Raw genomic sequence first — 22755 nt, 5'->3', positions numbered from 1 at the left:
CGTGACCTCGCCAGCACCCCAACAAACTACTTCAACATTGTATACTGTATATATCGCTGCTGTCAGGCAGAAACCTCTTATCTCCATATTCTAACTTTTTGTGTTTTTTCCCCCGTAAATGAATGCCCCACTTGATCATACTACAGCGTCACACAAAAGCATCAACATTTGCAGATCCGGAAGCTCGAAAAGCGGCGCGAAGCGACACGTTTTGAGCTTGTCGATCTGCTACTTCAGCAATTTTTTGGACATATGAGGTTTCTACCCGACAGAGACGATATGCTGGGGATACTCATCGTTATACGCCTCTATCCTGATCACTATGGCAGTGACTTGACGATCACAACAAAGCCACACCCTAAAGAAATGTAGCATACCCTGCTCTTTTCTAATTGACTCTAAATGGGACCATAATTTAGAAAATGAACGTCAAGTTGTATCGGAAAAAAACAATACAACAATAGCGATTGAAAACACAGACAAGCTTTTTAACTTTACAAGTTCTCTCCCCCGTAACTTAACACCCGTCTGGCCACTGAGAAGGAGAATTCCAGACTAGCCTGTTCCTTACCTTTATATGATGTTAGTATATCCTAGAACGAATGGTACAGTAGAACATTTTCATAACTCCATCTCGAGTCCACTGCAGCTTTTTTTTTTGGTGATATGATATCTGACTTTCATAATGACAGAAAACTCTCCACGGTGTTTGTGTGAAATGCGCCCCTCCCTCCGGAAGTCTCGCAAGATTTGTAAAGACTGCCCATTTGGGACAAAAACACTGTTGTGAGGTGACCGTCAGATATCACCAAATCTAGTGCATGGACCGTCCGCTTGGGTTTTTAGCTGCGGTGGACTCGGGATGGAGTTATGAAAATGTGAATATAAAGGTAAGAAAAAGGCTAGTCCGGAATTCTCCTTTAAGTGGTCAGACCGGTGGGCCGCCACGAACACTTTTGAGATTTTCAAGTAGGCCCCGATATAGAAAAGGTGGAAAAACCAGTCGACCATGCTGCAAAACCATGCTCTAATGTGAGCATCTGTGAGCGTCTTTGGAATCCTGTAGTAGCAGGATGGTACTTAAAAAAGCAAAGCGACTTTAGCCGCCAACTAACAAAACATTTAAAACTCCTGGCTGTAGCTATTACTGCCGTGGACTTTGTTTGTTGTACACCTTCCTGCTCCCTGGAGGATGCACCATGCTGATTTTGGCCATCCATGTGACCTTTCCTCTAGCAGAGCAGAACCCGCGGCTGCTGACGTGGCTATAAGACTCTTGGGACGCTATTTTTGGGGAAACTGGTGAACCGAACATGAAGCATAGTGAACGTGGTCGGGCATGGAGACAGTGGTTTGGTACGTTCTGGACTGGGGAAGGGAGGAGTGGACGAGTGGTTTGAATTAGATGAATATTTATTATCATCTCTGTGCTGCAGGTCGATTGAACCGTATAACCAATCATTTAAGTGCTTTTCAGTACCTTTTCATTACCTTTTAGAACAGTGGTTTTCAAACTTTTTATTTCAAAGACCCCCATAACTGAGATACAGACCCGTAAGGGTTCACCCCCTCAAGGAACCCTGAGGGTCACTGGTCCCCACTTTGAGGACCACTGTTTTGGAGCAGTGCTACTGGTAATAGTCACAGTTATTTCTCTCACGATCAAACTGATGTCCTTGTGTGGGAGGCATTGCAGAGTCATCAGCAATGAATCTACAGCAGCACCTCAAACAGAGCTGAACATGGAAAACTATCTCAGGAGGAAATAAATGCAGTTAGAAGAGTTTCTCAGTGAACCACTTGAACCCCTAGCTGCCTATATAGCGTCTCTATTCTGGGGGGAAACATACATTTTGCCAAACATCACATAGAAGTTCACAACATGAACTTCTAATTGCTTTTAAAAGCACAGCCTGTGAATGCATTTTCTTTTTTTAATGAAGGTTCTGGCAACAGATATAGCCTATACTGTATGCAACCATTTACTTAATGTGTGAAGAAAAACGTTCCCGTAAATGTTAAAACTACGTCAGACTGTATACTGTATAACACAGTATTGTAAAGCTACAATTGCATGCTTATTTATGTATTCATTTTTGAATTATAAATTACAAATAAAGTGTGGGGTCGCCAAAACATTTACCCCCATAAAAGTGGGTATAAAAAAGCTTTGAGAAGGTCTCATACTGCTGTGGTGAGAAGACAAACAACATGCAGCGCAGGCAAGCATTTGCGTTCAAAACCCATGACTAGGGTAGGTGAACAGAGGAGACTTCTCAAACATAAACTAACATGGTGTGACACCGAACAATGACAAGACAAGACTGATATACACACGAGGGCTGATTACAATGAGATACAGCTGATGAAGACAACATAGAACTATGAAAACTAGAACATAACAAATAGAAGTACAAGACCTAGACAAGACAAACAGTTTGTATAGTCTCGCGTAACCAGACAACTATTCCACAATCTCCGAATGCTATATATCAGTGGTTTTCAACCAGTGGTCCGGGGACCACCAGTGGTCCTTGAGGGGGTACCAGGGGATCCCCAGCAAAATTAGTTAACATAGCATCACACTCACTTTTAACCACTTAGCTTTGGCTATTCAAAAATAGCAGATATACAAGCTCATAGCGCGGCACCGAGTGCCGCGCTATGAGCTTGTAGATCTGCTATTTTAGAAAAATCTTGAAAATGTGTGCATATCTTTGAATATACAGTATATATTTTTAAAGCGAACATTTTTAACTCAAATCTTTGCTTCTAAAATATTTTCAGGTGGGGGTCTGCGGCCATATGTGTATCAATTTAGGGGTCCTTGGCATGAAAAAGGTTGAAAACCACTGCTATGTATAGAGTCTGGAAATACACAAACCGTAAGCCGAGAACGGAAGCTGTCATCTGTTCGTCATTTCCGTTCACAAAAATATTAAAATATCTTTACATTTTATTTTAGAATTTCAATTTCCATTAAGCAGCCAGCTATATCCCTCGCCACTCAACGGTCCTTCTGGTCGATCGACACGGTCACGACTTTTTTCTGTTCTGGCCCCACAGTGGTGGAATGAACTTCCCACTGATGTCAGGACAGCAGAGTCACTGCCCATCTTTCGCCGCAGGCTGAAAACCCACCTCTTCAGGAAACACTATCCTTCCTCTTTGCCTGGCCTACTTGTTGTTAACTAGTTGTACGAACTCTTGTTTTATTTTTGTATTGTTTTATTGGATCTTGTTTAGTCGATACACTTATTTGTTTTAGCTCGTGCTCATTTGATTTTGCCATTTTTGTCTCATCTGTTTAAGAAAGTAGGTAGCTGATGTATTGCACTTTTACCTTAGCGCTAGGTATACTCTTGGTTGCTTGTTTTTGCAGGAAATGTACTTAAAACTTCTGGTGATTAGTAGTTTTCGTTCCCTACCTATGTTGAATACACTTATTGTAAGTCGCTTTGGATAAAAGCGTCTGCTAAATGACTGTAATGTAATGTAATGTAGAGCCTTTACCTATAAGCGTACTGCGATGGGCAACTGGGTTGAGTTGAGTTTAGACGCGTGCTTGAAGAATTCAATGTCCAGAGTGCTTGTATAATTTTCGGATATTTCAATCCATGTATTGACCATTATAAACCACAAAATATATAAACAAATAACACTGAACGCCGACCTGCACGGCAACATCAACACGGTCAAAAACTGTTTGGCATTTCCCCTTGCACACCTGGGGCTCGTCACCCACTGCCAAGCATAAATAGGTAACCGCGCCCCCTGTGGTGGTTGCCATGGTGAGTAATAATGCCACGCCTCTGCAACACGAGGTAGATATTAGGGCCACACCCACTGTGATTTAAGATGACGTCAGTGTCATTATCACCAAGGCCACATCATTCATTTACATATAACAAAATAAAATAAATATAAAGGAAATTTGGGGGCCAACAATATGTTTAGATCAATTATATTTATATTAGGACAAATTTGCGTGCATTTCTGACTGAAAGGGAAGCGGGGAGAGGAGGCGTCACGTCCGCTCTATCCTCTGATCATTTTTCAGAGCTTCCGTTGCAGATTGTATGACTGAAGTGTTTGAACATTGTTGGAGGAAACTGGTGGTGTAAAGTAACTAAGTACATTTACTCAAGTACTGTACTTAAGTACAGTTTTTGAGGTATTTTTTACTTTAGTGGAGTATTGCCAATTTTCAATACTTCTACTCCACTACATCTCAGAGGCAAATATTGTACTTTTACTCCACTACAATTATTTGAAAGCTTTAGTTACTGGTTACTTTGCAGATATACATTATTATATTATGACATTACATACATTTACTACTTTAGCCCTATTTTATACCTAGGCTATTTGAAAATAGCCGATCTACAAGCTCACAACGTGAGAGATCTGCTATTTTCAAATAGCCTTTCACTTTTGGTACTTACATAAGTATATTTTGATGCCAATACTTTGTACGTATTGCGATGCGACGCGTTGTGAGCTTGTAGATCGGATATTTTCAAATAAAATATTGCGGGGAAATTATAATAAGCATAATCTGGCAACCCTGGTTGGTGGACGTCTGCAGTAGGTCTGGTATTATTACTGTATGTCCAAGGTGAGAGAACATACCGTGGCCCTGAGCAGACCTCCACCAAGTAGGTCTTCTCTGTGTTCTCCATGTGTGTACCTGTGTTCCTGTCTGTGTTGACCTGTCCGTGAGGAATGTTAGTCTATTTCTGGGGCTGCTCTGCTATACGCCCTGCAGTTTGCTCCAAGTGCACTGGACTATGAAAGGCAGAACTCCATGGCCTCTCTCCATGCATGTACATGCTGTCTGCTCCATGTTTTAAATACTTGAACTCTTGCGTCCCTTCCCTATTCTGGGGGAGGGGGTAAATGGTAAATGATGCATTTATATAGCGCTTTTATCCAAAGCGCTTTACATAGATTGTGCATTACATTCACCCATTCACACACACATTCACACACCGATGGCGGAGGAAACCATGCAAGGCACCAACCTGCTCCTCGGGAGCAATTAGGGGTTCACAGCGTCTTGCTCAAGGACACTTCGACACTAACTCTGGGAGAGCCCGGGATCGAATTGGGAACCTCACGGTTTTCATCTGGCCACTCTATACCCCTGAGCCACTGCCGCCCCTGGGGGTACATTCACCGGGAAATAATAGCTGATCTACAAGCTCACAACGCGTTGTGATGCTCCGGTCCCCCTCTGTAATATATTAGCTCATTTGGCGAAGAGATTTGGGGCCCTATCTTGCGCGGCGCCTACTTACCCCTTATGCCACGCAAGATAGGGCCCATAATGTAGAAAAGGGGGGGGGGGGGGGAGCAGATGAAGTACAGAACACCGGTCAACTAAGTATTAGTTTACTACTGGGTTTTAAGTGCTTAAACACTACATACAGTATGTTTTGGTTTGTTGTGAGAGGGCCACGCTGGAAACAAGTCACTGACTTAATTTATCCTTTTTTTATAAAATCCTCGGTTTCTAGCAATTAGATACATCAAAACCAAAAAGCAGTTTGAGTTTTGTTGGATACAACCATTGACAGATAAGATGTGGTTTAGTATTATGCATATAATCATGTTAAAATATGTATTCCTGCTCGAGGGCTTCCTGCCAAAGTGAAACAGAGATACTAGTCTAATCTGGGTGATAAACCTACAGGGACATAAAGTTATGTATTAATGTGTCACAGTGGTAGCACAGTACTGTCCACGGACTCTTCTGTTCCCTGGCTTCACACTGAAGCCTGCTGAAAATAGCAGCGGTCCAGCTCAGCTCAGCTCGCACAAACCACACTGTACACTGTCTGTCCGTCCATCTGTCCATCCGTCCAGGGACGTGCAGAGAATGTTAGAGGGGGGCAGGGGCTGGTATTTGTAAAAGTACACTTTTGGTGAAAATACCGAAAGTAGCCGATCTCCAAGCTCACAACGCGAGCTTGGAGATCGGCTACTTTCGGTGCGTGATGCGGCACTCAACTAAGTATAATCAAGATTCAAGCCAATAATGGAGATGCAATTTTTTCAACATGAAATGCTGCATTCAAGTTCAGGAGAGTTTGGAAAAGACATTTCTCTTGAATGCTGCGTTCAGGTACAGCATGGAAAGGGGGCATTTGCATTTCTTTCCGACTAGTATAAGTGCTACATTCATGGTCTGGAGAGTAAAAGGGCAGAGGCTCAAGCCCCCTTTGATGTCTGAAAAAATAAAATAAAATGAAATGAAATGAAATGAAAATGTGGCACTTTTAAACACTGTGGCCTCGCACAGCCTGCAAACAGAGTCCTACATGTGATCAGGACCACAGTGTTGTTATTTACACCAGGACACTGTGGTATGATGTTGTGCCATCTCAAAACACAGGGCATTGTACTGCATGGTGTTTTGCCAAACAAAGCCTGTCCCACCAAATTGTCCGTTTTTATTCTTTTCTTCTCTGCACACACAGCCTCTTACATTGCCTCAAGCAAGACTAGGCTAAGTAAGTTCTCTCTCTCTCTCTCTCTCTCTCTCTCTCTCTCTCTCTCTCAGAGGGATCCGCCTCATTAACTACCATCAGCATCTCGCCTGCTGTGAGAGTTGTGGTAGAAGCGCAAGAGGCAAGGAAGTGTGTGTGTGTGTGTGTGTGTGTGTGTGTGTGTGTGTGTGTGTGTGTGTGTGTGTGTGTAACATACCTCTCATTAGGCAGTGAAAACATTGACATTTTTTTTGCCAGGAAGGAGATCATGTTTTCTCCTCCTTTATAAATCAAAGGCTTCCACCAATCAACTCCCCAGTCTCTGTGTGTGTGTGTGTGTGTGTGTGTGTGTGTGTGTGTGTGTGTGTGTGTGTGTGTGTGTGTGTGTGTGTGTAGCCAGATGTAGTGATCATGAGTTCTCTCTGCCAGCTCATCCCAATTTACCTCCAACAACACAACACAACACAACAAACACAACACAACACAACACAACACAACACAACACAACACAGACGTTATGGTGACACCTTCACCCTCTTCTTTTGAGCTTCTAACTCTCGCGCACACACACACGCACTCGCACGCGCGCACACACACGCGCACACACACACACACACGCGCACACACACACACACACGCGCACACACACACACGCACTCGCGCGCGCACGCGCGCACACACACACACACACACACACACACACACACACACGCACATTACTATACTTGTGAGGACATCAACATTTTTCACAATTTTCTGGTCATTGAGTTGTTACTCATGGGGAAATGCGTGCGTGCGTGTGTGCATGTGCACACGCTTGTGTGTGTGTGTGTGTGTGTGTGTGTGTGTGTGTGTGTGTGTGTGCGTGCGTCCGTGCGTGAGCGCGTGCGTGCGTGTGTGTGCGTGCGTGCGTCCGTGTGTGTGTGTGAGTGTGTGCGTGCTTGTGTGTGTGTCTCTGAAGTAGTTGTGCCTGTTTGAGGCACTAAGTAGTGAGTGTAAAGTTTCACAGACAGAACAAACACATTCCTCCTCTCCTAAACTGTGACAATAACCAGCCTGTAAAGGACCGCCGAGCTTCATGTAACACTTCCTGTATCACATGACCCCGCCGAGGTTCCATTAAAGACAACACCAAAATACAACCTTTACAAATCGTTGTTGTCGGGCAGAAACCTCTCATATCCATATTCTAACTGTTTGTTTTTTCATAATTTAACGGCCCACGTTATCGTACTACAAAATCACACCCCAAAAAAAGCCTCTGTGTGAAGCGGCCCAGCTTGTCCATCTGCAGCTTTTGCAATTTTTAAAATTTGAATCCTGAAAGGTAACAGGGTTTTAAGGGCCCTTAAACCCTATTTACTGAACATAGCAGATCTACAAGCTCACAAGCTTGTAGATTAACTATTTTTGTCATTTATTTGTAATTAACACATCGGGTGCCGAACACGCTCTGAACCGTGTTTTCAGTCTTTTAGTTTTTTTACTTTTTTTTCCACACTGGAGCAGCTCTGGAATCACCCACGGTGATTCTGAGAAGGAAGGGCCTTATAGATCACCGTGCCAAAAAACATGGCTCCCCATCCGCTTCCGTTCTATCTCCTTCTCTAAAACCCCTATAAACTCCGAAACGTTTTACGTTGGGGAAAACGACTCATTTTGTATGCGCGATCGCTGCGCCATTGTGACCCGCGTGAAAGATGTTATCGTTCCAGACGTTAGCCAGGACCATCGTGCAAAATGCACGCATGCTTTGTTTCACATGGATTGCTCGTCGTGGAGTCTACAGCTTAAACAGCGCCGCGCAGCTCAACGGTGAGATTTCTGGCACCGAACGTAATCTGTTATTATAAAATTCGGGCACCAAATGTGTTAATATATATTTTTTTTATATAAAAAAAAAAAATTGCCTTGGACCTTTTAGAATTTTTTTTGTACATATTTCTTTCAACAAATTGTAGCAAATAAAAACAAAAAAGGGACATTTACTAACGACATCAAACTATTGGTCCGCGGACTGATAATGGGTCCCGACCCAGTGCATGGGAAACACCAGAGTCAACACCAGAGTCATATAAGGAGAGTTGCGTCACCTCTGTTCACTTCATCTACAGAGCCTTTTATCGGCGAATAGTGACAAAGGCCTGAACCGGAAGTTTACGGAATGCACTGGAGTCTATGGCCGTTTGTCACTATTTCCAATTTACATGAACCACGTGACCGGCGCTGTTTCTGCCCCCTCGTTGACGTAACTCTCCTATGGAAGGCTCTGGGAAACACTTCAGTATGGAGAGCTGTGATTGGCTTTCCAACAAACACCAAAACGCTGAGGGAGGGGCGTAACTTTTTTTTCTTTTCTTTTTTTTTGTGGCATTTTATTGCAATGTGACAAGGCAATCGTTACAATTTTACTCTCAACGTTTCTATTTTACAATTTACAGACTAAGATAGAAAAAGGCCATAAATAAATGAGATGTCTTCATGTTATCTAAATATTTACAATAAACTATAGACATTATGACATTATGACATAAACACGAGACGCTGTGAGCTAAACATCTACTGTAATCTCGACAGACACATGAAAAAAAAAAAAAGATTTGCACAATAATAAAAAAAAATGTTAGCACATTCTTCCGATGAAGGTAATTAAGAGCTTGGAATGATGCATTCTTTCTCTCTCTCTCTCTCTCTCTCTTTCTTGCACTCTCTCTCTCTCTCACACACACACACACACACACACTAGTGACTTGGCGTATTTGAGAAATATTCACAGACACCTAACAACGCAACAGCTGGGAGATAAAATGTCACACGCACGCGATCCATGCACGCACGCACACACACACACACACACACACACGCACGCACGCACGCACGCACACACGCACGCACGCACGCACGCACGCACGCACGCACGCACGCACGCACACACACACGCACACACACACAGTAAAATCCTCAGTGTTCATTTTAGCGATTTGTAGCTCTGAGATTGTATACATCTAACAGGTTTCATTTATCCAAACTCTGAGTTACATAAAAGCTGCAATCTAGGACTTAATAATAGTTAAAAAAAAAGGAAACTGCATAAAACCAAACCCATATAACCTGGGTAGGAAATCAGATTTGGGCCTTTAGACCCTGGTGTCTGGTGAGGACACGTCTACCGGTTGACAAGCATTACTGCCAGAAGCTCATAAAGGGCGATGTCTACCCCAAGACCAACTAACTGGTGATTCTCTCTTGGAAGAGCGGTAGTTAAGTTTCAGTCTCCCAACCCAGGGAGACCAGGGTTCAAATCTCGGGTAAAACATAAAACTTAACAGATCACAGCATTAACACTGAGGATTTCATAATGTACAGAAAACGAACAGAAACTCATGTATTTTGTTCAAGTTGTGGCCAAAATGCCCAGAAGCAGCAAAGCAGCTCTCAAAAAGAAGAAGAAAAAAAAACAGAGACGGTTTGGAAGCCATGCTGCCTAGTTCAGCCCTGCATCATGTGAGGCTTAAGAATAATAATAAAAAAACACACATTAGCAAAAGAATAGAAAATAAGCACATCGCCGCCACGGCAGGAACAATGACAAATGGATCAGTATCACGTTATAAACGTGAAAGGTTTGTTATAACAAGATGTTTTTCATACAAAACAATATTCATGTTATTATGACATTCAAACTTATCTCGTTATGATTATTTACTATTTATCGTGTCAAGATGTGAAACATTTCCCGTTATATTACGCGGTAATATTGTTATAACACGAAACGTTTCAAGTCAACGTGATGAGTTGCGTTATAATGGGGAATGTTTCATGTTCAACATGATCTTGACTTGTACGTGAACTCGTATTGTTGTAAACGTGAAACGTTTCATATTATAAACGTAACATAACATGTTGTTGTAACAAGATAAATTGTGAACATTCCATAGAACAGTGGTTCTCAACCTTTTCAAGCCGCGACCCTCCAAAATAATCATATATGAACTGGGGACCCCCCAAAATAATCATATTTGAGTTGAGGCATTACATTTAGTTTGACTCGGTTCCACAGATAAATATTGTGAAAATAGCTGATCTACAAGCTCACAACGCCTCGCAACGCGAGGCGTTGTGAGCTTGTAGATCAGCTATTATCAACATTTTTGCCTCTCGTATATTATTTGCCAATTTGGCCAATGTTTGACCAGTTTTCACAGTATAGTTTGTTGATTACTTTTGATGCAAAATCATGTAAGGTTGAAAACCACTGCCATAGAAAATAGAAAAGAGATAAGAGGGATGAACCTTCAGTCCAAGCCTTCAGTAGTAAGTCATAAATGACATGAAATATATTGCTATAATGTAATACAGCAAGAATATAAATTATGTTTCACATCTTTTGTAGCAGTAAACAAACGAAACCTTTCACGTTATAAAACCTGATACTGATCCGTAGTTTTGTTCCCCTGACATGGCAGCAACACGCCCGATTCATACTTCGTCGCAACGACGGAGTCCCGCATCAAAAATAGCAGACTTACAAGCACACAACGCGTCGCATCCGCGACACTTCGTGAGCTTGTAGGTCTGCTATTTCCGACGTGCGACACCCGGAGCATAAATGAGGCTCTCTAAACCCTTCCATAGAAAATAGAAAAAGACATAAGAGGATGGACCTTCAAGTCCCAAGCCTTCAGTATCTCTGTCCTCTGTTCCAAGATGGCGGTTTCTTCACCACCAAACAGAGGTGTACAACAGTATATATGTCTTCCTTCTGCCTTTTTAAAATCATTTTTCCTTCCACTTCTTGTTTTTTTTTTTGAAAAAAAGGTCCCTCTAAAGTGCACTGATGAGGTAAACAGAATCCAGTACGTTTTTTTTATATCCATGGTTCTCTTCTTCTTCTGGCCTTCAGACCGGAACCATTCTCTCCTGTATGTGTTGCATGTGGGACATCATTTCCTGCTGCACGCTGGCGAGGATCAGCTCCTGGTGTGACGGCGTGATGATGCCGATTCTGTCCATCTCCCTACGGGCACAACCAGACAAAATGGTTAAAGACGGGGTGCTGTGATTTTCAGTGATTCCCCCCCCCCTTAAAACATAATCATCAGGTATTATGGTTATACTAGGAGGAAGATTTCTTTCAAAAAAGTGTACAGAAATTGTTAAAATGTTTTTATGTGGACACGCCTCCAGTTAATAATAATAATAATAATAATACATTTTATTTGTATTGCACTTTACATTTGAAACAAACCTCAAAGTGCTACAGTACATAATAAAAACAAGATAGAAAGCCATTTGCAGAAATCAAAAAAGTAAAACAGGTTAAAAACAAGTTTAAAAACACATTTAAGAAGGAGAGGCAGGGTTATTAAAACCGGCTTAAAAAGCTAACTAAATGCTTTGTTAAAATGGTAAGTTTTTAGTGCTCTCTTAAAAGTGTTCACAGATTGAGGAGCTCTGAGGTGGTCTGGGAGAGAGTTCCACAGCCGGGGGGAAGCTGCACAAAAAGCTCGATCTCCCATAGTGCGGAGGTTGGTGTTCGGTTCCTTGAGTTTGTTAGTATTTCCGGATCGGAGGCTGCGGGTGGCGGTCTGTGGTTCGATCAATTCCTTGTGGTATGGGGGGGCATTTCCGTAGATGCACTGGTGGGTTAACAGGGTGATTTTGAATTCTGTCCGGGAGGAGATGGGAAGCCAGTGCAGTGATTTGAGAATGGGGGTGATGTGATCGTATTTGCGCACTCTCGTCAGGATCCTAGCAGCGCTGTTCTGAACGTATTGGAGCTTTTGAAGGCTCTTGCTGGGGATCCCGACGAGAAGTGCATTACAGTAGTCCAACCTGGAGGAGACAAAGGCGTGGACCAACTTTTCGGCGTCAGGAAGAGTGAGGGTGGGACGGAGTTTAGCTATATATCTAAGGTGGAAGAAGGATGTTTTGCAGAGGTGTTTGATGTGGGTCTCATAGTTGAGGCGGGGGTCCATTTTTACGCCCAGGTTGGTAACAACTGATGAGAGGGGAAGGTCCTGGCCAGAGAAGGTGATGCTTGTTATGGGGGATGATTTAACTTGGTGTGGGGTGCCGATGAGAATGGCCTCGGTTTTGGAGCTGTTGAGTTGAAGAAAGTTGTGTTTCATCCACGCCTTTATCTCCTCCAGGCAGATGGTGATTGTGGATGAAGGTGATGGTGACGTGGATGGCAGTGGGACTGCAGAGCGGGGGGGACAGGGGGGGTCCATTGTTATGTAGAGCTGTGTGTCATCAGCATAGCAATGGAATGATAGTCCATGCCTGCTGATGACACGGCCGAGGGGGAGCATATACAGGGTGAATAGGGTGGGGCCAAGCACGGATCCTTGGGGGACACCACAAGTGACGGGTTGGGTGGGGGAATGAGCACCTCCCATGGAGACGCACTCGGTCCTTCCGGTCAGGTAGGACCGGAACCAGTCCAGGGAGGTATCACAGAGTCCGATGGTGGAGTGGAGGCGATTGAGGAGGATGGTGTGATCAACAGTGTCAAAAGCTGCAGTGAGGTCCAGGAGGATGAGGAGGGAGGGGGAGCCATTGTCAGAAGCAGTGAGGATGTCGTTGGTGACCCTGACCAGTGCTGTTTCGGTACTGTGAGCGGAGCGGAAACCAGACTGGAATTTTTCGGAGATGTGGTTATTGTTGAGGTGGTGTTGCAGTTGGGTGGCGACTATTTTTTCCAGCACCTTGGAGAGGAATGGTAGGTTTGAGATGGGCCTGTAATTTGCGAGAACGTCCGGGTCTAAGGTGGGTTTTTTGAGGAGGGGAGTGATAATGCCCGTTTTTAGAGCTGATGGAACGTGACCGGATTGTAGGGAATGGTTTATTGCTTTGGTGATCAGGGGGCTTATGGCTTGGATGTGTGATTTGACCAGGGCTGTGGGAAAGGGGTCCAGAGTGCATGTGGAAGGCTTCATCCGGCTGATGGTGTCCTCAACCTCTTGCTGCGTGGTGGGAGAAAAACAGCAGAGAGGCTGGGAGGCCCCAGACTGTGGGATGGCAGTTGGAGCAGATGGAGTGGGGGGGCCGGAGAGGGAGGAACGTATAGTGTCAACTTTGGTTCTGAAGAAGACCATGAAGTTGTTGCACTGTTCTGCAGTGATGGCTCTGTTTGAAGGGGGTTGAGGTTTTAGGAAGTGATTTATGGTTGAGAAAAGCTGTTTTGAGTTGCCGGGACTGTTATTGATAATGTTTGAGTAGAATTTGGACTGAGCGTCTCTGAGGGACTTAGTGTAGGCCTTTTGGTGTTCCCTATAGGCCATTTTATGAACCGTGAGCCCTGAGGTCTTGAGCCGCCGTTCCAGGACACGCCCTGCAGCCTTCATTTTCCGCAGCTCGCTGGTGAACCATGGAGCTGAACGTGAGAATGTGACTGTTCTTGATTTTATTGGGGCGTGAGTGTCGAGGAGCCTACTCAGGGATTGGTTGTAGTAGTCCACCGATTCATTTGCTGATGAATGGGTTGCAGAGGCGAGATGATGGAGGTCCAAGGTCAATGTGTCCGGGTTGATGTGTTTGAAGTTTCTGAAGTGGATTTCACGCTTGGGTTTGGTGTGAGAGGGTGGAAATGGCAGTTCCATGGAAATGACCTTGTGGTCGGACACGCCCATTTCGTAAACCAGTATGTTATTAACCGGGGCTGAGTCAGTGATAACTAAATCCAATGTGTGCCCCTTTGTGTGTGTGGGGACATGGATGTGTTGTGAGAGGTTAAGGCAGTCCAGTAGTTGTAAAAACTAGATGCAAAAGGGGGGGAGGGGTTGTCTACGTGGATGTTCACGTCACCGAGAATTAGGATGTTGGGGGATGTAGTGCAGAGTGATGTGAGGAGGTCGTGTATTTCCGAGATGAAAACTGAATTTGGTTTCAGTTTGGGTGGGCGGTAAATGAGTAGTATGGTGAGATTGAAAGGTGGTTTACATTTGACTGCAAGGCATTCAAATGAGGATGGTGGGGGGAGGGGGAGAGATGTTAGTTCCAGCTCATTTTTGTGAAAAATGGCTAAACCACCACCCACCCGACCAGTGCTGCGTGCTTTTTGAATATAGCTATAGCCGGGAGGACAGGCTTTATTCAAAGTTGAATAAACCTCAGGTGGGTGCCAGGTCTCTGTGAGGCACATGAGGTCTAAGTCCTTGTCCAGTATGTGTTCATTTATGAGTGATGATTTAAGTGTGAGGGATTGTGTGTTGAAAAGTTCCAGTTTAACTGTAGGTGAAATGATGAATCTCTGTAGTGGTCGTAGTACACGGAGATCCACTCCTCGTTTTCCATGCAGATCCATTCCACATTTTCCATTCAATTCCACTCCATGTTTTCCATGCAGCTGCCTGGTCTGCAGCACTCTCGCGGTGTTTCCTGTGCTACATACTCCAGGAGCGACAGAGCTCTGATGACGCGTCATAGTAGCGACGGTGCGAACAGCTGTGTGGAAGGAAGGAATATGGTGGCCGGGCAGCGGGTAAACAAACTGACGGCGGGTGCTTCTGTGGATGTAGCGTGGTCGGCGAAGGAGTCCAAGATGTTTGATGAATGAAACACAGGCTGGGATGGTGTGTTTATTTAGTTCCAGCAGGCGCGAGATGGAATATTGCAGCATCATGCCAATCAGGATGTAAGTCCTGAACAGTTTTAGCCGTTGTCAGGCTAAACCGGGCACGCTGGGGGCTGCTGGCTGGCAGCCGGCTAGCTGTGGAGGGTAGTGCGGTCCCAGGCAACGAAGGCCTAACCGCTCCGGGGCTGGGGGGGCAGCCCGGGATAGAATCTCGCACAGTAGCGCTGGAGAGAGCCAACGTGATCCAGGGCTCAGGACAGGAATGGAGGACTGGAACGGTAGCTTCGCTGCAGCGAACAGTCGCTTGTTGGTATGGCTGTGGAAGATGCGGTCCCAGGCGACAATGGCCTAACCGCTCCGGGGCTGAGGAGCCCGGGATGAATCCTCGCAGCAGCGCTGGACAGGGACAACGTCCACACAAAGTGACTACCGAACCGTCGCTAATCCGCTACCAGTTGATGTAATGGACCGGCAGCAGGTAAGCAAAACCAACCGCACAGACTCGTAGAAACTCTCAAAAAGTCTGTGACAAAGCTACGTTAATAAGTAATAAGTACATTAAAATCTAAATTGAAATTAAAACTAGTAAAACTAGTCTTAAACTAGCCCTAGACTAGCTCCGTTGGAGAAGCGGCGAACAACCAGCGCCAGCGTCCTCTCCTCAGAGCGGCATCGTTTTAGTACTTTTACCTGGAATGTAACAGTGTACAGTTCATGAAGTATACCTGGTTCTCACCTTAGCACCTCCTCCACCACCTTAGCACCACCCACCTGTCCTAGTCCATGCCCACACCTGTTGTGTTATGATAATGAGGGGGAGGGTATAATTTTACTATGTCACTAAAGGGCTGTTTTTCTATTGGCACGTTTGACCCTCAAGGTTTCAGCCTCCAGGTAGAAACTCAAAATAGCCAGAGAAGACATAAAACACCATAAAAACACCACCAGGGGGGCTTAATGAAGTTCTATCAACCTCATAGACAAAAAGTGCAAAACCATGGCACCACCTCTTTAACTTTCGGGAGACATTTCTTTGCTTTTTTACCACTTGCACAACTAGTATTTTATATCCCGTCATGCTGTAAAAAGAAAAAGCTCAGAACTATTTCTGGAGGCATTTCTGAAAGAAAGTTGACATGGAGAATCAAAGTCTGACACCGCTGCCACTCGAGGCTGAGTAAATATATTAAATTGTGTCATGCTCTCTAACGCAATATAGAGTGTAAAAGTTTGGATTTGGATGTTAAAATAAATTCATTTTCTCGAAAGAAAAGCGGTTCCCAACCTTCTCTGGATCAGGTTCCACTTTAACATAATCGTCTATGGAGAAAATGAAAGGGAATTGTACATGTGACTGACTCCAGCTCCGGGGCCAAACAGGCCACTGCTACGCTCCATCATGTATTCAACACCATGGTCATATGTCATCGGTTCAACATTCTGCACATTTACGACATGATAAAAAGGTTTTTGTCCAAAATCAACATTCAATCAAATCAGATCAAGATGTTTTCTTTCCTCGCGATTGCTACGCTGAATGAAGTAAGCTACTTTCACTTTGGTTCTGTGAAGTAAATCTTTAAAGCAATCTATGAAGTAAAATGTTGACTACAGACCTTTTACTTGATACTCTATACAAAGTATTCTTGTATTGTGGTATTCATACTTTTACTTAAGTAAAAAACTATAAAAAATAAAACATCAATCAATCAATCAATCAATCAATCAAAACAAAACAAAACAAAACAAAACATCTGAATCCAATAGTGATTTTGAGGGTGGCAGATAAAGTGCAACGGTGACTTGAATTATAAGTGAGAAAGAGAGAAAGAGAGACAGAGAATGAACCAGACAGACAGAGACAGATAGACAGATAGACAGATAGACAGATAGACAGATAGACAGAGAGACAGATAGACAGATAGACAGATAGACAGATAGACAGATAGACAGAGAAACAGAGAGACAGATAGATAGAGAGATAGAGAGACAGAGAGAGAGAGAGACACGCACGCACACACACATTCAGGCACACACACACATGGGCGCACACACACACACACACACACACACACACACACACACACACACACACACACACACACACACACACACACACACACACACACACAGAGAGACACACAGAAAGACAGAGAGAGAGAGACTCACTGGTGTGTGAGCGCCAGCAGGCTGTCCAGGTTGTTGTACCCGGCCGCTGCCAGTGTGTCTCGGTACCTCTCCATGCCCACGGCCTGCAGCCACTGGCACAGCGACCAGGCGGGCACACACGCCTCAGACATCACCGACACACACACCTCCATGGCAGGGTCACACATGGCCGGCATGGCTCTGTGCGTAGAGACAGGAGACAACCACAACGTTAAGAGACTGGCACACATAGCATATAGATAAATGTTCTCTATAGACGAATCCACAGACAGACACGCTGCCTGTAGGCAATCATAACTGCGGTCTCGCGGTGCGGAGCGGCAGCCGCTTGACACCGCAGTCATGATTGCCTACAGGCAGAGCGTCTGTGGATTCGTCTATACGTATGGATGTAATATACTGTATAGAGTATTGGTTCTCAAAGTGGGGTTCGGTGACCCCCAGGGGGGTCCTTGGGGGGTTTCCCAGCAGAATATGTTAACACATTGAGTGCCATAAACGGTCCAGACCGTTTTTGGCCCATTTTTGTTTTTTTATATTTTTTTCCCACGTGGGGCGCTCTAACGAAACTTTGGGATCATCCAAGGAGTCTCTAAGAAGGAGAGGCCGGATGTGGATCCATGTAAAAAATGCTTCCGTTCGTCCGCTCCAATGTTAACTCCTTGACTAAAAGCTTAATATCTCCTATTTCTTTTTAACGTGGTGGAAATGAGCCGTTTTCGATCGGCGATCACTCTGCAATGGAGGATCGCGTTAGAAATATTATTGTTCCAGGCGTTAGTCGGGACCCTCCGCCGTCTCGCACACAGGCTTTGTTTACATGCGCGTCCTCGTCGGGGCTTCTACAGCACGAAACATATCAGCGTAAGTGGATGGAAGATATGCTGGCACTGGATGTACCCTATTTTAATAAACCTCTGGCACACGATGTGTTAATACAGCATCACAATCATTTTAACCATTTATACGTTGGCTATTCAAAAATAGCAGATGTACAAGCTCACAGTGCGTCACTTCGTGCCGCGCTGCGGCCTTGTACATCTGCTATTTTTGAAAAATATTGAAAGCGTTTGATACATTTTTTATGATTTTTGAATTTTTTAACACAAATCTTCTTTTCTGGGAGTCCCTTGCACAAAACATTTTCAAACGGGGGTTCGTGGCCAAATATATAGGACTTTGGGGGTCCTTGGCACGAAGAAGTTTGAGAAGTACTGGTCTTGTTGGGTGAAAACCTTCTATGTACAAAATAGTTATACTTATCAGGAAGAAAAAAGGAAAACCTGTGTTCCAACGCATCCACTGTAGTTATCTTATCACTTAGTCACAAGCTCTTGTTAATAGTTTTACTTGGTTAGACAGATTTAACCACTTTCACGTTCAAAGGTTTTCAGAAACAGCAAGCTCCATAAGCTCACACCGTTATACTGTTGTGTGACACTCTTGTATGATGAAGTAGGGCATTCACTTATTAAGGGAAAAAAAAAGCATAAAAAGTTGATTGATGGAGAGAGAAGGGTCCTGCCCGACAGCAAAGATATGTAGCGTGCACACAGGGCAGGTCTGAATTCATTAACTAATTGTAGAAGGATTTATTTGGCACGTTTTCATTGACACAGCCATCATTTGGGGGGGGGGGGGTGCTCCCTGTCTATTTAAAATGCCATGTTTAAGTGGTTAATTTACCAAAAAACACTGGTCTGCTGCGCTCAACATACAGACTCCGTGCGGCATCCAACATACAGGCATCCAACATAGATGCGGCATCCAACATACAGAGCGCACTGCTCTGTATGCAGACCAGTGCGCTCTGTATGTTCAGCGCAGCACCGGTTTAAAGTTAGAATATGGAGATAAGAGGTTTCTGCCCGACAACAACTATATATATATACTGTAATGCTGAAGTAGTTTGTTGGGGTCCTGGTGAGGTCACAGCAGTCATTTTGAATAGCTGACTGATGCTTTAATTTGACATCTGTCTCTCTGTTCTTGTCACAGCAGGGAAAACCTCAGACACAGTCAACATATTTGGGGACACTGGGGTCGCATCGCTATGCAGGCCCTATAACCTCTATAGTTATAATGTGACATAGATTTATGGCTGAGAATGTTACTTTTGAAATGTAATCTGTTACAGATTACTGATTATACTTTTAAAATGTTAAAGGGATTCTAGGCAACTTCAGAGATCAAAAAAAGAAAAAAACTGTTGTCAAACACCGCCCACCCCCCCCCCCCCCCACCCCTCATCAGTTTGTTTCCCTGACCGTTTTAAAGTTTTGAAACCGAAAGTAAAAACACTGCAGAGAAAACAATAGCTGCCGTTCCATTTTTGTCAGCTGCACTCGGTTCCATTCAGTTTCACTCGAACTCGCCGGATGTGCACGGACGCGTACATGCGTGCGTTTCATTTACGTCCCGGACAGAGCCGGACACCCGGATGTCAAAACATAAATAGTAGGGAAAATACGGATTTCAGAAAGAGGACTGTGTTTCAATGCAGGAAAACACCCCAGAATCATTATATAGTTGCTGATAGAGGGGAAAAATGCAATATATATATATATATATATATATATATATATATATATATATATATATAACATATTTTTTAATTTAGGCTTAAAGTTACCTAGAATCCCTTTAATATTATGTTCTAAATATATTATGTTAAAACGAGGATCAGTGGACGCCACGGGGTAAATGTTTTGATTTTCATTCCTTAAATATGTATAAAACCCACAGACAGGCTTAACCACTCGACAGCAATGATATAACAGTATATCTCTACCTGTCCCCTCCTGTCCGGCGCAGGGTCCCTGGGTTGCGGATGAGCTTGTCCAGCATGTTGAGGATCTGGCTGAAGCTGGGCCTCTCTGCTCGCTCTCTCTCCCAGCAGTCTAACATGAGCTGGTGCAGGACCACGGGACAGTCCATGGGAGCGGGCAGGCGGTAGCCCTCCTCTATCGCTTTGATCACCTAGAGAGAGGAGAGAGAGAGAGAGAGAGAGAGAGAGAGAGAGAGAGAGAGAGAGAGAGAGAGAGAGAGAGAGAGAGAGAGAGAGAGAGAGAGAGAGAGATGGTTAGTTTCTAGTGGTATATTTCACATAGTTGCAGTGCTTGTTTTCAGTACTTGTTTCCACTGTTATGTTCAATAACCAGTGGTGGAAAAGTACTCACTTTTTGTACTTAAGTAAAAGTATGTAGAAATACTCTGTTACAAGTAAAATTCCGGAATAAAAAAAAATCCCTGTGTGAAGAGAGTGGTGCCTTTGATGAGCCCCGTATTGACCCCCGTATTGATGTTGTCATCAATGTTTGTTTATTGGACATACATACACCCGGACACACAGACAAAGTCAGATATAGGAGTGGTTGGCACCACTCAAAAATCACACCCAGTGTGAAGAGAGTGGTGCCTTTGAAAGTGTAACTGGTTGCATCCGCAACAATCAGCAACAATATGTTGTCACACGTGACAACATATTGTCACGTGTCACGTGAAGCTTGACCAATCAGCCGTGCTCAAACATACGGACGGACATACGGACGGACGGACATTCGGACACACGGACAAAGTCAAATGTAGGAGTGGTTGGCACCACTCAAAAAAGAGTGCATTTTTTTTTTAAATGTTCAGAACCCAAGATATCGTGATCCGAAGATTTGCTGCTCCATTCACTTCTTGTTTAACTTATTACTTAAAAAGGCTGCATCTCGGCTCCTGAGCACTTTTTTTTTACTATGTATTTTTGGCCCAGACATGCTATTTTCAAAGGCAGACAATTAATGTCAACGAGGTTGCAATGACCTCGTTGACATTTGTGAAACCACACAGTATAACCCTCAGTGATTAGCAATCATCAGGGGGTCGATCATAATGGCTCTACAAGCTCACGATGCGTCGCATCGCGGCGCATCGTGAGCTTGTAGAGACGCTATTTTCAAATGGACAAAATGTATATAGGGCTGAAGTGGTTAATGTATGCTTTGTAATAATAATCAAAATCTACAAACTAACTAGCAACTCAAGTTTTCAAATAGTTCTAGTGGAGTAAAAGTACAATATTTGCCTCTGAGATGTAGTGGAGTAGAAGTAAAAGTACTGAAAATTGGAAATACTCCAGTAAAGTAAAAATACCTAAAAATTGGACTAAGTACAGTACTTGGGTACATGTACTTAGTTATTTTACACCACTGACACGCACGCACGCACGCACGCACGCACGCACGCACGCAGAGATAAATCCTGAATACCTCCCTTTTTTAAATGGATTTTAAACATCCTATAATAACCCCATCGCTGATATCAATCTGAATCAATCTTATTTCAACCGTATCAGGCCTCCGCCTACACGAGGCAGATTCTATCAAAAGTATGCAGAAAAAAACACTCAGCCAGGGCGCCAGCCAGCAGCCAAACTGTTGCTCTGACTAAGCAAGTGGTTTCTATAGTAATTTCCGCGATGTTGAATTATTAGCATCCTCTCTCTCTTCACGCTGCTATTTTTCAATTTGATTCCCCTGTCAGATGGCTTGGCTCACACTTTAATTCAGCCCTCCAGAGAGCAAGCAGAGCTCTGATCCATTGTGTAATTGAATGCAGGTCCTGTGCACCGCGCTCTGCGCTCCTCTCCCTGTCAACCTCCTGTGATGGATTCCTGTGGGAATAGACGCGGACCATGGTGTGCGCCTCCTTTAACTCACGCTGCTGTGGGAATAGACATGGCTCCATGGTGGAGCGCCTCCTTAACACGCTGCTGTGGGAATACACATGGACCCCTGGTGTACGCCTAGCTCTGGTCCTGAGCCTTAGTTATTCACATAGACGGAAATGTCCATTAACGTGCGATGTCTAAACTGTAGTAGAAAATACAGAAAGCAAATTTGATACTTGCCGGAAAAAAAGGAAGTTTTATGATGTTGAAAGACTATTCTCCTCTGTGGGAAACATATATTTTTTTTTTGTTCAATTTTTATCCCACAATTTTGTAACCCATTGGAGGCATAGTGGCGCAGTCGGTAGCACTGTCGCGTCGCCTCACAGCTAGAAGGTCCCGGGTTCGATTCCCGCTGGGGACAGTGTAGGCGCTGGGGGGCATGTTCTCTCCTCTGCGTCATCAGTGCCCATACCCTAGGTGGGGTTGGCGAAAGGGCCTTTCTGTGTGGAGTTTACATTACATGCAGTAATCCTGGTCTCTAATATGGCCTGATGGAGGGGAAAGTAACTGGTTGCGGCCATTGAACTTCCCAACTTTGGGAACCCCTGATTTAGAAGACATTTGTAGAATCGGCTTCAGGTCTTAAAGGGTTAACACACACTGCTATGGGAATAGAAGATATGGACCCTGGTGTATACGCCTCTATTGACACACACTGCTGCTGCCAGGTTCTCATGGTTATGATCGTTAACCACGACACGAGACCATTCGTCACACTTTCAGAGTTCCATTTACACTGTGGATCCATAGCTGTTGGAGCTCATCATGAGTTCCCACAGGACCAGCGGTGTAAATTC

The 22755-nt window shown here is 44.2% G+C and overlaps 1 protein-coding gene across 1 annotated transcript in view; it reads right to left on the bottom strand.

Moving 5' to 3' along the window:
- Nucleotides 1–10629: 10629 nt before the first annotated feature.
- LOC311045354 (ephrin type-A receptor 4-A-like) overlaps nucleotides 10630–22755 on the bottom strand; it is an 83272-nt gene continuing 71146 nt past the window's right edge. Inside the window, exons 18-20 of the mRNA XM_084057200.1 lie at nucleotides 20030–20217; nucleotides 17239–17418; nucleotides 10630–11508 (exon numbers count right to left, since the gene is read on the bottom strand). Coding sequence (XP_083913326.1) covers nucleotides 11391–11508; nucleotides 17239–17418; nucleotides 20030–20217 — 486 coding nt within the window. The 3' untranslated portion in view covers nucleotides 10630–11390. The remainder of the gene's footprint in view (nucleotides 11509–17238; nucleotides 17419–20029; nucleotides 20218–22755) is intronic.

The sequence above is a fragment of the Gymnoscopelus microlampas genome (genome assembly GCF_963454915.1).
Source record: "Gymnoscopelus microlampas genome assembly, chromosome: 5".
NCBI lineage: Eukaryota > Metazoa > Chordata > Actinopteri > Myctophiformes > Myctophidae > Gymnoscopelus > Gymnoscopelus microlampas.
The sequence above is the reverse complement of the archived record's forward strand: the minus strand, read 5'-3'. Positions and strand labels throughout refer to the sequence as shown.